Source organism: Phoenix dactylifera, chromosome 11, assembly GCF_051530095.1.
Source record: "Phoenix dactylifera cultivar Ajwa chromosome 11, Ajwa_hap1_PhDact_Kaust_v1.1, whole genome shotgun sequence".
NCBI lineage: Eukaryota > Viridiplantae > Streptophyta > Magnoliopsida > Arecales > Arecaceae > Phoenix > Phoenix dactylifera.
In genome coordinates, this window is record NC_143200.1 from 2,559,052 (window position 1) to 2,574,346 (window position 15,295).

At 35.1% G+C, this 15,295-nt stretch overlaps 1 protein-coding gene across 2 annotated transcripts; it reads left to right on the plus strand.

Annotated features, from left to right (window-relative positions):
• The first annotated feature begins 1,528 nt into the window (after positions 1-1,528).
• On the plus strand, positions 1,529-14,450 carry LOC103712463 (uncharacterized). Of its 2 annotated transcripts, XM_008798994.5 has the most exons (14): positions 1,529-2,042; positions 3,602-3,657; positions 3,786-3,960; positions 4,197-4,298; positions 4,882-4,953; positions 7,322-7,438; positions 7,553-7,630; positions 7,810-7,872; positions 7,965-8,061; positions 10,414-10,492; positions 10,569-10,780; positions 11,288-11,433; positions 11,608-11,730; positions 14,060-14,450. In XM_008798994.5, exons 1-14 carry the CDS (start codon positions 1,956-1,958, stop codon positions 14,210-14,212), a joined length of 1,560 nt encoding a protein of 519 aa, XP_008797216.1. In that variant the 5' UTR covers positions 1,529-1,955; the 3' UTR covers positions 14,213-14,450. The 2 variants fall into 2 exon arrangements, with proteins under 2 accessions (XP_008797216.1, XP_089782159.1); XM_089926033.1 differs by lacking the exons at positions 10,414-10,492; positions 10,569-10,780.
• Positions 14,451-15,295: the final 845 nt, after the last annotated feature.

Below are 15,295 nucleotides of genomic sequence, written 5' to 3' on the forward strand. Positions count from 1 at the left end.
TAAATTTTGAGTAACAAACCCAAGCGTGTTTGTTGAATGGACCAAAACAAAAGAAGATTGTTGGCAAAATAGGGTACAAAGTTTATACGATTTCCAACTAATGATGTGGATGTTACAAAATAAATATATTGCCTTTATTATATATGACGTACATAATAGCTATAATTATCATGCGTATATAATTAATATATATATATATATAAAATATCATATAGTATTAGCTTATTATATAGCATATGAATATTATATATTATATATAAGATATATGATATGTAATATATTATTATTATTATTGTTATTAAATAACAAGGGGCCTCATTGAGTTGGGTTAAGGATTAGTTTTGAGTTGTAAGCAAGTTGATACAATCTTACTAATAGGTTTAACATATATATTGACCATGTAGTCATATAAAACTTGTTGAAACAAACAAAGGAATGGAATGTGCCTCTTCCTTTCCATTGCATTCCTGCATTACCCAAATGACGATAAGCATTTGGTTCCTCGATTTCTATTCCTATTCTACTTCGATTTCAATTCTAATTCTTTTCCATTCATGTCAACAAAATGTAGTGAAGTCTTCATATAAATATACTTTATATCAGTTTGAATGGAGAGTGTGTATGCAACTAATGCATTTATTTGTTACAAATTTTCTAGTTTGTACATATGGTTTATGACTAACATGACAAGGAAAGATGTTATAGCTTACCAAAGCCTATCAGATTGCAATATCACTTAAATTGGTTTAAATGAATAGAAATTTCTCCCAAATCCTCTTCATATCACAACATTGTTGATGTAGCTCTACTAACATCAGATGTCAAAGATAGCTGTAGACAACCATCGAGAGCTTGCTCAAATGGTATCACCTTTTGCCTCTCGCACCAAAATTATGAGGTTTGATTCTAGCACAAGTTAGTTCTGAAATAGGTATAAAGTAGAACATGTTGCTTACTAGATTGACATCTTTGAAAAATGCCTACTCTTGTCCTATACCTCTCTCCAACGAAGAAACAAGCAATGTTTAAACCAACACACCGCAAATAGACAATCCTAAAAGTTCAAGATTCGTAGCCCCAAACTGCGCCACTCCTAAATACATTCAAGTAATTATTAAATCTAATCTTTAAGGTTGTTTTTTTAAGAGATTACAGTTGTGACATGTCATATTCTGCACCTAGGTACATAAAATATACATTCACACCATAAATTTTCCATATCAACTTTTGTTATTCCTAAAAGCTTAGTAGGAAATGTACAACAGATGGAACATGCAGCTAAACAGCCTGGAATGATCTCAGCACTCAGATATTTAACAATTTTAAAAAAAAATAGACAAGGGTACTCAAAGATTCGGACCTTTGGGGAATCCAAAATGGCCGATCCCCCAACGGCCCTTTGGGCGCCCCGGGCTGACGTAGGACCTCCCCTGTTTCCCAATCATAAAGCGACATGCGTCACTCATCCAGTCGCTCGCTCAGCTCCGCCTTTGACCAACAACAACCCGTCAAACCGCGAGCCCGCAACGGTTTTTCCTCTTCTGCCTCTCCTCCCCCCGCTCTCTCTGTCCCCTATAGGAAACAATACCCGCCCCCGGAAACCTCGCCCCCGGTTTTATAGAACCGCCAAGGGCAAGATTGGCATTTATTCTGAGTTCAATCGGGAGAAAAACCGGTTGAGATAGTCGTGGGGAAAATTCGGGGTAAAGGTAGTGGGGGTGTTGGATGTGGGTTTAGGGTTAATTATTTATTAGGTTTTTTTTTGGGGGGGTTTTCGCTTACCGCTTCTTTCCCGTCCGAACGGCGGAGATCCCGGGCCGTATAAAACGGCCGAGCTTCCTTCGCTTCGTCCCCTTTTCCTTCTATCTCTCTCGTGTCCATGGAGGTGTGAAGGCGTTGGGGTGGTGGCTAGGGCTTTTATTCTTTGGCGAAATCGTGGGTGAAGGGAGGAGCAAATGGCGGCATTGGAGGGTCTGGATACGTTCTTGGCGGCGGCGAGCAGAGCTTGTTGCAGTCCTTTTGCCATCTTCATCCAGATCCAGGTACATTGGTACTCCGAGGCCGCTCGATCTCTTTCGTTTTCTTTTCTTCGTCCGCTTGGTTTAGGCTCCTGGATCTCAGTAGTTGGTGTTGCTGCTTGGATTTTTTTTTGTTTTGCTCTGATGGTAGCTTTATGTTATGTTTAATTTTTTTTTATTGATAGTAATGTGGTTTGGATGCAAAAACGACCTAGCTTTTTATTTCCTCGTGTTTCTGGTTTTGGTTGGCTTATATTTTAGGAGTATTGGATTGATCGGATGTTGATCTTTGTTTCTGACTCTTTGGTCCTGACCTATGTTTGTTGTTTCTAAAATAGATTGGCCTAAATCACCTTTTTGTTTTAAAAAAAATCTGTTTGTTTAGTTCCGTTGTAAGATTGTTCGCTTGCGAAATTGTGTGATCAAATTCTTCTTTATGCTCCGCTCCATGTTACTGGTATATTGAGTTTCGGTATTAAGGACTTTGTGTACCTAACATCTCATAGGTATGATCCAGTGGCGATAGACCAAGGCATGGTTGCACCTTTGGTATGGCATCATGCCTTAGAGCCGCAGTTATATGGGGAACTCAAAATATATGTAGCTATGCTAGGAAATGGTCCATTCTATGTAGATCCATTCCATTGATTATAACTGGATATGCATGGATCTCAAATTGAATTCACTAATTACATTCTTGTCAATGCAAAAGCATTGGATTGTTTAGGTATGTAGCATCATTTTCTCTCTCTTTCTCGCTTAAATGACTCAATCATCCATATTAATTTGCATCAATATTATACCTTTTTGCTATTGGTGGTCATTATAAATTCTATATTTCTACACATTCAAGACAAAATACAAATTAGTCGAAAAATATGAGAATAGATCAAGTCCCTATAAGATGATGAAAGTAGCCTGAAGATGCACAAGTATCCATTGTATGAAAGTATAAGAAAATTCCACAATAGGAGGTGATAGAAATTCAGAGCTCGTTCTGTTCTTTCTGAAAGGTAATATCTGTTATAATGAGGCTGTCCTTCCACAGAAATGCTTCTTGATATTCTCTGCTTGCAAGCAGTTGCAATACTTGAAGTGCCTTTCATGTGATTAGTGGCCAGTATTTAGGTTATAGTCTAAATGTGCATAGGAAAATATAGCTATTTTCATTTTCAGAGGCACTCTTCATAATTTGTGGATTTAAATGAGGCACTTTTAAGCAAAGCTATTCTGATTCAAAAGTTAATTATTTTGGAGATTGACCATGCTCCTGTTTATGATCTATATGTTCTCCTGAATCTCCTCTATTAATGACTTGGTAAGGCTAAAAGATTGCTTCTTTTTTTTTTTTTTTTATAAATACATGCACTTTACATTATAAAGTTGTCTCGGCTGTGTTATTCTCCATGAGGCGGTATTTGTCTCTGGCAAAACTTCGTGGCCTCCCGTTTCAACCAGAACTTTATACTTATGTATGCAGTTTATTTTTAACAATCAAGATTATGTTATCTTTATTTGATTTGGCAACTTACACATGGTGAGTTTTAAATGATTAAAGAATTCATTTTCTTCTGCATTCATAGGGTTGTGCTATCTGTTTAATCCTTGCCATCGGATGGAGTTTTGCTGCCTATGTCAGGTATGCTGATCCTTTAGGACATGGTAAAAGTTAACTATTAGCATGTCCGCTATATTACATTGCGAGACATCTGACACTTGATAGAAATCAACCAAAGATTCAATATATTTCTTTTTGATCTTTGTCAGGAGTAGAGTGATACGGCACATGAAGCACAACCTTGAAGGTGGAAATAGTTTTGCATTTATGTGTGATGATATCAATGAACTTGAGCACTCTGCTCAGTTGATCTTGCCTAGGGTGTCGGTTGTCATGCCTTTGAAGGGCTTTGGAGAACACAATTTGCAGAACTGGAGAAGTCAAGTGAGTTCTAAATAATTTTCCCAGAAGCTCTCTAGCTAGTATCTGGGAACTTTTGCTTGTCGATGGAAAAAAAGGAAAGGGAAAACACATGCCATTTGTTGCTTCTCCGAGTCCATGCTCTTAGATAAATTTGAGAAAAAGTGTTCCACTCACGCTCGAAAATTAGCATGTCTGTGGTGCACATACTCATCTGCATTCATTGAGCCTCATACTGTTTCATAAATGTCTTCATACAGATCACTTCTCTTTATGGGGGCCCTTTGGAGTTTCTTTTTATAGTTGAAAGCATCGATGATCTGGCTTACCATGCTGTATCTAAGCTGATTTCTGAATTTAAGGTATGGCACAACTCCTCCAACTAAGCCTTCTGCTCTTCATACAAATAAGAGCAGTTTAACACCACTGCTGTTTTATTCAGTTGTCAACTAGCTTACCATCTCTATCTGCAATCATTGTTTTTTAAAATCTCTATGTGTTATTCATTTTTAAAGTTAAAACTTGGATTTACTTATCTTTCAAAATTTAAGGGATTTTGCAAGTGCAGAAGAACTTAGGCTTTTCCGAGTTTTTAAAAAATTATGACCCGAAATTATGATTGGCATGGGTAACAGGAGTGGCTTTTAAAACTTTTGTTCCGTATTTAGTTTTGATCTACTAATACATTTTCTTATTTCTATAATCGGAGTCTGATTGTGCTCTTCTTTGTTTAGTCCTACAAACATACATTACATTACACTTCCCATTATATATAATTGTCAACATCTGCATCGAAGTATTAGCATTATGTTGCATTGTTTTTTTTTAAACCTCATTGATGTTTCATATAAATGACTTTCAAATTATAACGGTGTTTGGTTTTCTATGTGTTTGATCCTTTATCTTGTTGCATGTCCTGACAATATAACTCTTGATCATTTTCAGGACAGTGTTGATGCAAAGATTATTGTAGCTGGGTTGTCAACAACATGCAGTCAGAAAATTCATAATCAGTTAGTATGTAAAGTGTTTATACCTTCTCTTATTTGTAAAAATATTTGCCAAATACTGCTTAAACAAGATATTGTTTTATGTTATACCTTTTTACTTTAATTAACTTTCAAAGTTGCCAAGACTTCTCTTAAGGATTTTGATGGTGAAGTTTCATTGGAGACTTAGAATTTTGATAAGTGTATATTTTGTATAGGTACATATCAAAATCTTTAGATGAAAGATTGGAGAAGATAGAAGAAATTATTGATGGGGAATTTGTAAGGCAAAAGTTTCCTATCAAGATTGCGGCTAATGTTACGATATGTCTTAAATATCAATAAACAAAAGCTTATATGTTATTCAACATTGTATAAATTTTTTGATTATACGAAATAAAATGTTATGCCCTGAGACTTGAACTTATTTGAATCCCAAGATGTGAATCAACTATGGGTGCAAAAGTAATGTTAAGATTGCACGAACCATAGGATCCAATTGAGCAGAACTAAAACTGTATTACAAACCATAAATCTTAGATGAAATCCAACTTGAAAGATTGAATGTAACCTGTTATACACAATACAATACCTTCGAAGATAAAAACAAACCAAAGTCCCCTTTCATTGAAAAGGTGTCACCACAGCTATAGCTAGTCATTTTGAAAATATTTTGTAATAGTTGGAATAACAACACAGCTCAATTTGTAATTTATCATGTTCAATGGAGTTTAACTTCCACTAGAAAGAAAATACAAACATAACATATAAATCCCTGTCATACAGAAATTGTTATTGAAAAGTTAAGCCAATGTTCAGAGTGATTGTAAAATGAAATAGCAAAATTGTAGAATAGAGATATTGTGATGATCAAGGCGCAACTTCATAAAGAGTTCAAATGATTGACATGAGAAAACATTTTCTAATAAAGTTCCATATATTTCCTCGATGCTACATGCATCTTCAGTGCTAATGCAAATGGGTGCACATGTCCTTACCGATAACTCAGATGAGGCAGCATAACCTAAGAGCTGAGCAGTTGGTAATTTAACTTTTTCTTCAGAAATCAAGCTGCCCAATATCTATTTACCTATTTAAACACCACATTTTCCCTTTCTATTTTAGGTTGTCTTGATTCTTTTATTTTACTAATATTTACCTATCATCTTGAAATATAATGTCCAATATATAAGAAGCTTGATTTCTGCAGGTTTTTGTGGAAAGAACTGCAGTTATTTGAAATTTGAATTGTTGTATGTTGTATGTTTTGGGTTAAGAGTAGGGGATAGAAAAACAATTTGAATTTAGGATTTCTGCAGAGTGTTATGTGGGTGCACAGGATTTCTTTAATTTATTTTAACAGAACTATTTTGGATGAATTGATCTTTCAGTAGAAAATAAAGAGAATACAAGATAAAGGGGTGGGTAACAGTTTAGCTAGGCTAAAGTATGATGGAAAAGTTCTTGTTTTCCTAAAGGAGGAGGATAAAATTTTAGGGTAAACAACTCGAGAGAGAGATTAATATGCAGCCTTGTGCAACCAAAATACCTAAACATTACACCTTGGATCGAAGGAGACACAATCGCAAAGCATGGAGTTTCACCACAGAATGAGAAAACTACTTGGCTTTATATATAACTGCTTGGATTTATATATGTAAACTGAAATTTATATAGGACTTTTTATCGCATTCCAAACGCACAAATGCAAAAAATGGAAAGCACATCTGTTTGTATAGGGCTCAAGGAGGGGATTCAATGTATGAGTTAAGGTTTATTAGCTTTTTGTTGAAGAATCTCACCTTCACTAGAAAGGAACAAAATAATGAAAGAAAGAATTTACATAATATACATCCCCATGAAATTCCTGTGTATAAAGATATTAGTTCTAACCAAATCAGGAGCTTAAAACTGACTATAAAAATAGTCCCAAAATACAAACATACTAAAGGACATTAAAATAAGGATATCTAAACTCTAAAATACTCTTGGTACATGTTGACCTAAAATTGGAAGAACTCAATAAGTTGAAGGAGTGCTCCTACATCACTAAGGAGTAATTTGTAGTGCATCAGGAGATGATGCTAAGAGCTACACTTATGAACCATACCATGACAATCCTTTGAAATGATATTTTCTAAGAGCTGTTTCTTTGCTACTTATCATCATATGGAAGCTAGTCTCGTAATAAATTTTTTGCAAATGATAGTTGCAACTACTGTTTTGACTATTGTATTTTGAATGCTTTAAGTTGTCTGTTCATGCTTTTAATTGTGTCATACTATCTCTAATTCCAAATGTGCCAACTATTCTCCCATCAGTTGAGTTTCTTTGTTCCATCTAAATAGTGTAGCAAAGCATAGTGATGCAAAATATATGCTGTCACATTAATACAGGTTGGTGTTGAAAGGATGCATAAAGAAAGCAAGTATGTTTTGTTTCTGGATGATGATGTTAGGCTGCATCCAGGGTCAATTGGGGCCCTTACAAAAGAAATGGAGAAGAACCCTGACGTACTTATTTCTCTTGTTCCTTACTTCTGTTCTTAATTTATTATTTACATTATTGTAATTTGGATCCTTCAATGGCACCATGTAGATATTTGCTTTCTTCGTTTCATGGTACAGATATTTATTCAAACTGGATATCCTCTTGATTTGCCTTCTGGAAGCTTGGGGAGTTATTGCATATATGAATATCATATGGTATGATGCTTTTAAAATGGCAATTTTGGTTCTTACATCTTGTTAGGTACCTTGCTTCTGGAATCCTAATTTAGAAATGTGGTGTCTACCATCTATTTTTTTGTCCCACCATAGTTTAGAACATTGTTTTTTCTTATTGTTTCACCTTGTGATTACACTGATGCATAGTATAACTTCAGCCTTGTTCAATGGGTTTTGCAACTGGTGGAAAGACTTTCTTTTTGTGGGGAGGCTGCATGATGGTAATATTTTCATCTTAGCTTTCTATTACTCCTGTATGGAAATGTGAACCAATTTTCAGCTCTTGTAATTCTTATCTTGTTTTATCTTTTAGATGCATGCCAAAGATTTTAGAAAGGACTCGTATGGTGTTGTTAGTGGACTTCGAGATGGGGGATACTCAGATGATATGACCTTAGCCGCAATAGCTGGTAATAGTTGGGTCTCTTTATGCACAGAATCTAAAGTTTACCCCTTCACATTTTTTTCAGTACTTAAACGTTCATATGCACCCTTAGCAAATTTTTGGTTTCACTGCTGATTTTCTTGTTCGAAAGGGTGAAGTAGATATCTGTTAGCCGAGTCAATGTCTAGTGTGGACTAGTAATTCCATAATAATGCTCATCTCAGTCCAGTTAATTCAGAAGAACGAGAAATTCAACATTTTCTTTTGCTTATCCAATTATGAATGTACAAGATGAATTGCTGACCTTGAAAGATTGAGTAGTGCATCCATGTTCCTGCAAAATTCTAAAATTTGCATGTATACCCTTTCTTATTTTGCTTTCATTTCTCTCCTAATGTGAATTTGGCTAGGTTAATAGCTAAGCCTGTCAGTTAAGTTTTTTTTTCCTCAATTATGTACAACTTGTTGAAACTTCAAGGCAAATATCTGAAATTTTGTGCATACATGTACTTTTCATTTTTCATGTGTGAATTAAGTAATTGAGCACTTCTTTGAGATTATATATGCCAAAGTCCTTTAAGGGATGTAATGGTTAAAATAATATGGTTATCATTTGGACATATATGCAAATTTTAAATTTTGGAGGGCCATATATTCAAGTTTCATGTTTTTAGGAAAATATATGTGAACTTTCACCCTTTAGGGGGACATAAGCAATTATGCACTTCTGAAAGGTATACATGCAAAAAAACCCCCAAAAATAATTCTAGGTTCTTGATGTAATATTAAAATTATGAGTTGAAATACAACCACAAATAAAATAAGAATGGTCTGAAATCTTGGTTTCAATTCTATTTTCTGTTGGGCCCATCAAGTATCTGCTATCAACTTCGACAGGTTTGGTTCAAGTTTTGGAGCTTAGCCAGCTAACTTAGAAAAGAAAAAGAAAAAGAATCATGAACATACAAGGCAAATGTAAAATTAGTCAAGAAGTATATATCACACAACTTTGCACTGTATTTGTTTAGTTTGGAATCTTTGGATTGATAGTTTTGGTGCTCTAGGATTTTATACTAAAACTATAAACAATTATAAAAAATTTAGAAACCATTGAGAATGTTAAGGAATCATATTATGATGAATTTGAAATATAACATATCATCCGGCTTTTGATAATAATCCAATTGTTTAATACCTAAAACGATCGCCTATGCGTGTACAAACACAAGCATAGGATGCCAAGGATTTGCACGCCTATGTTTTATACATAGCTGGTTCGAAGCTCAGATAAAGGAGGGTTAAGGTAGGTTGACGGCCGGTGTAAAGCCATAAACTATAACCAGAAGAAAGTAGTAGATTTTATACATGTAGAAGGAAAGAGGGATGAAGTAGTGAGGAAGAACTTTTTATCTCATCATCTCTTAAAAAGCATGGAGCTAAACCGAGTGGAATGGGGAAAAGGATTCATGTAAGCGAGCCCAACTAGTTTAGGATTAAGGCTCAGTTGAGTTGTATTATGTACCAAGTACCAACATATAAAGATTTGTCTACGGATGCTAATTGCCTGACCAAGCAGGTTGATCTCCTCATACTTGTTAGTTGATCTTCTAAGATTCATGACAAACCCTTCTACTAAAGATGGCTTGGAATTTGACCAAAAATTAGATGCTTGCAATTAGGCTTGAGAGCTAGTCTCTCAAAGTTTAAGAAGCACTCTTTGGTTATTAAATCCAAATCTGTATTAGATGGGATAAAGCTTATTATTGGTACGGTTAAGGTTATTCACTGATGGTAAGTGGTAAAAGAATCAAGTTATAATCAATAAAATACATATTTATGGATTTCATTTGCATCCATGTCTTTTCAATGAACTTAGATTTATGCCGTTATGTAAAGCATTTATCTATTTATGTAGAAGTTTTGGGTTGTCACTCCGAAAGAACAGAAGGTTCTGGGAAGAAGTATAAACCATGGAGTTTAACACTATAAGCTCTATTCAAAAGAAAAAAAAATCCCTACTATAAGCAGATGAATTTTGCATCAGGGTTTGGTAGTATGCCATTGCTAAAATTACATCAAGGTGGAATCAGAAGATCTGCATATAAAATATGCCTTCTTTAGGATTAATATTAATCCTCCCAAGAATGAGATCTTGTGTAACAAACAGACATTCTAAGAATTAATTTGTTCCGTCTGAAAACCATATTGGAACTTATGCTAATTTTATACCTTTTTCTTCTTACTTTCAGATGTTGACCAATAATTTTGCCCAAAACTTAACCATGCTGTTTGGTCAAGGATATAATTAATGTAAATATGGAGAGGGGTTGCAAATAATCCTGAATTTTCTGAACTAATTTAACCCATTTATTTGCAGGGCAACATAAGAGGCTTATTAGTTCACCTCCAGTTGCTGTCTTTCCCCATCCCCTTGCAAGTGATCTTAGCTTTCCAAGGCGTGTAATTTTTTCTCTCAAAATTTCCCATAACAAATATGCTATTATCTTATAATAATTTATCATTCTTTTGCAGATACTGGAATTATCTAAGGAAACAAACATTTGTTCTGGAATCCTACATATCTAAGGTTAACTGGCTGATGAACCGTGCACTGTTTTCTTCACACTGCTATTTATCCTGGGCTTTTGTTTTTCCATACTTTATGGCAATGATACATCTTGCAACAGCTTTAAGAGCACCATATAGTGATTCTCTTTTGAAGGAAACATCATCCTCATCTTGTGGTGAGCATGCTACTTACTCTTTTTTAAGTTGGACCTGGTAAACCGGAAAAAGTCTCTTTACATTATTGCATATGACTATGCTTTTTCTTTGTTTGATGTTTTCATTGGGGCGGGGGGGGGGGGGGGGGGGGTGGGTGGGTGGGTTGTATTCGTGAGTGGTGTGTCCCATCTGTTTCATACTTCACATGGGATGGAATGTTAGCTGAAAATAGGTAATTTCAAGAATAAGCAGAAATTATCAAATTGATCATTGGAAGTTTGACATTGTGATGTTTTTGAAAGGATTAGATGTTTATTATTTAATTGTTTCTTGTTCATCTCCTCCAGCTCCTTTAGAGGATAATCCCACTTCTAACTCATATTGATCAAATAAATTGATAGAGGCAGATTATAATAGTTGCCTGTAACATTCATTCTCCAAAAAAAAGTGATAACGCTCTTTTAATTTTCTGGCCTTGATTCAGTAAAGTTAATCAGTTCTTACAGGATGTTAATTGCTTCATTCAGGTCTTACACTGGCTGGCTGCTTGTTTATATGCACTATTCTCGAACTTGCTTCAATGTGGAACTTGACAAAAGTGGAGATCTATTTGTGCAACTTGTTATCTCCAGAGGGGCCAAGGGTCTCACTTGGTTCATATAACTGGGGACTTGTAAGCATCTCCTGTGCTTCTTGAGTTGTTGGGAACGGATAATATTTCTCTTCATTTTAAGTGCAGCATAGAGATAATTAGATTTATGGAAACCAGTATATTTTGCTCACCTTAATTTATTGGAATTTGCCTGTATGTATCTAATTCATGTTGACTTGAATATTTTGTGAGCAGGTATTTATTGCTATGCTGGTAGACAACTTTTTATACCCCATCTCAGCAATGAGATCACATCTTACACAGTCGATAGACTGGTCTGGTATTCGGTACCACTTGAAAAATGGAAAGATAAGCAAGGTATGCGATTCAATTTCACCAAGGTTTTGCTTTTGGATATGAATCCCAGCTAGAAAATCTGTTAATAGTTTTACCATCATCTATTGTCATATGTTCTGCAACTTGACATATCTGACTTCATGACGTTGACATGGGTCATTCGGAGGAAAAAATACTTTAAATTATGTAAAAATAGGACCACTTTCACCTAATATTACGTAGAATTTTGTGTTATTAAAAACTAAATTTTGGAAAGAACTAGTTGAAGCTGTCATGAACCAATTTTTTGCTAGCTGAATAGCTACACTAATTCACACTACTTTCTTATGGCTCCTTCGGCTATCAACAAAATTGTGACAGAAAAGATGTTTGTATCCTTCTCAAAATCTGTCCATCTTGTCTTTTATTCTCAAGAGATAATTTTCAAGATTGTATTGACTATAGGTTAGTAGCCAAAATATAAAATTGTAATGACTGGTTTTATTGAAAAACATGTAAAAGTTTCCACTCACTAAGGCTCTGTGCCACGAAATCAACATTTAATGCTATCCCTCTTGGCAGATATGCAAGATCAGTCTGTACGACTTAAGGGATACTTATATCCCTTGTTCATCAGGACATGGGGATGTCAAAATAATTGTAGTTTGACATAGTATAATGGGGATAATTGCTCAACTAATGGCAGACTTTTTGGCTGGAGAAGGAAAATTGAGAAGATGATAGAGCAAGGTAGTGATTTAAAAAGTTTGACTAACTATTAGTGGCTGTTGAGAGATACTTCCACATAATATTCCATGCTTTTGATGGAATAAGAATGATAATATTTTCAGCTTTGTTGCTTCCTACAGAGCATATGGTCATTTCAATAACACTAGCGGCCATGTGTTCAGGATGTTACAGATCGATAATTATAGGCAAACCAGCTATACAAAGGAGGACGTTCTGATTATATTTATATTATAATGAATGATATGGTAGGAGCTTCTAAATATCTAGCTAATTTTTACATTGCAAAAAGAGTTGGTGCGATATTTTTTATAGCCCATTTGCTTCGAATTGTTTTGCAATATCCTTGATATCCTCTACAACATAATAATGTTTATTCTCTACTCATATGCAAAAGAATAGAAGAACATAGCAACAAGGAGACTGCAAATGTGTAAGATAACCGGATATGAAAATGTTGAGATAGATGTGGGAGTGGGACAAATAAAGATAGTTAAATACTATTTTGGCAATGGTTAAGGAGAAAGGGATGTTGAAATTTAAAGATTTATTACCCTGCTAACGGATAAAAACTAATAAGAAATTATAATAAATCTATGGGGAAGGAAACAACAATATACAACAAAAAGTGAGAATCCTATTTTAGCTCCTCTGATGGAAGAACCATTTGATTATTTCGGTAACTTTGGTTTATAGAAGAAATGGTTTTATTTACAATTCCTAGTCATTGATGCAAAGAAGCAGATTCTATGACATGAGGAATTTACACTCGAGGAAACTAATAAGTACTTGAGCCAGCAAAGGTGTTAGAAGAAGACTGAGAGATACTTGAAGAAAGATAATGTTCAACATTGCTTAATATTTAGTTTAATCTCCCTTTAAGAACTTGAGTCTATTTAGGTGTAATACATGCAGGAGTGGGTTCATGAATTCGTTGTTGAAGTCCTGTAGTATTTCAGTTTCTTCACCGTACAATCAGAATAGTGGGATTGTGTGCTTTGGGACTTGATTATTTCATAGATCCAATTGTGCAATTGAAAATTCAAAACCTAACGAAATCTAGGACCGGTGGCACTTAAAGCAACATGGGTAATCAAAAGTATTATCATTGTGCAAACAGATATGCCATGTAAATTTCTTATCAAATATATGCCATCTTTGTTCACAAATGTTGGTAGTCTCCTAGTTAAGATAGACACAACTTCATTTCATGTATTGTTGTGTAATGTCTTGTATCCACAGATATTCACCAAAGAAGCATTTGTAATTTAGGACGCATGATATTTATTGTATACCGGTGAAAGAATAAAAAATGGTAAAAACAAAGAAGAATATTAACTATCACATAAATGTATTGCTATCTTAGAATGCAAATCAAGAAAACTAATGAGATATTAACAAAAAATGTCTTTGTTCTTTTAGCATCAAACTAATAACATTAATTCTCTGTTTCCTTACTGGCTGCCTGAATGACAGATGCCTCTATTTCAGCCTTAAAATTCTGCCAAAAATCTGCATTTGTGCAGATAATTTTTGCAAATCTTTCTTCATTTTCCTCATTGCCTTCAGCTACTAATAGATTTGTTGGGTTATTATTTTTGTTCTTATGTTGATTACTCTACAGATTGAAAGGTCCAAGGAATATGGCTCAAATTTAACTGACCTTGGAGGAAAGTATCTGTATGGGAAAAGGTTATGCCCTCCTAAAGCTTCATTTCTTAGCTCTTTGTCAAGAAGTCTGGCACAGTGGTGCCAACCAAAGAAGTACGATAGCTAGAAGCCTTGGCATGCAGCAGAAAATCAAGAAGAGAGTGCCCATTCTTCATTTTTCTTCCAGCATTACATTGTTTTTTTCTTTCTTCATCCTTTTAGTTTCTAGGAATCCCATTCAATCCATTGATTCTTAGTGTTCAGCTGCGTTTGCTGCATAGAGTTCGTACTGGTAATCTCCTGTTACATGACAGATGTATACAAGCAAATTCATTCAAGACAATAAGATGCTCCATCTTTGGCTCTTTTCTCTTTGTTATTTAATCTCCGCCGGTAAATTAAGTCTTCCAACTGCACTAGCCAGCCAACAGAAACAGCTGAGTTGCTCTCTCTCTCTCTCTCTCTCTCTCTCTCTATATATATATATATATATATATATGGTGAAGCAGATGGTTTACATCTTATACATGAGGACTATAAACACATCCAGTGGCATCAGAATATATTCTATCTCTAAGCTCTTGAGGGTAGTCTGTAGTGGTGGTCCATAAACAAGAGGAATGGTGAGCCAGATAAGAAGCCACTCAATCAGCAGGCCTATTCTCCTCTCTGTAGATGTGAGATGCTCTAAATTCAGTCAGTCCTTGGATCATGCACCGCACATCTAGAAGTAGTCGATGTACTTTTGCTTAGTCTATATCACTGTCTTAATTTGTCTGCCTATCTCCTTTGCTATATAATGTTGCCGAGCTCTAGATCAGATCGTCCCAACTTGTATGCCTCTTCAAAGCCTTGGATGGTCTTAGTCCAACGAATCAAAGCTTAGCCCAAACCTTAACAGAAAAGCTTCAACCCCTTCATGTTTGCAGGTTCTGCTTCTGAATGTTGTCTAGGTGCTTAATTTTCTAAACCACTGCAGGATTGGCACTGTTGGAGGCATGTCCCAGGACGTTTACATGGGTTGGTGCTTAGATTGTTAGCTTTAAATACCTGGAAGACTGTCCTACCTTTGAGTGGCTGGGCTTAGGATTTTCTTCTGGGACTAACCTATCTACACCCTTCAGAATTCGAAAAATGTGTCATGTATGCGTAGGGACTGATCAAACTGTGTTAAGGTTTTTGAGGCTTTCACCACGAACTAGTTCTCCAA

Excerpts from the sequence above, each read along its gene's own strand:
- LOC103712463 (XM_008798994.5), top strand. The coding sequence starts at position 1,956 with ATGGCGGCATTGGAGGGTCTGGATACGTTCTTGGCGGCGGCGAGCAGA. Across the intron at positions 7,873-7,964 it reads TGTGGGGAGGCTGCATGATG|ATGCATGCCAAAGATTTTAG; the intron begins GTAATATTTTCA and ends TTTATCTTTTAG. Across the intron at positions 10,781-11,287 it reads AACATCATCCTCATCTTGTG|GTCTTACACTGGCTGGCTGC; the intron begins GTGAGCATGCTA and ends TGCTTCATTCAG.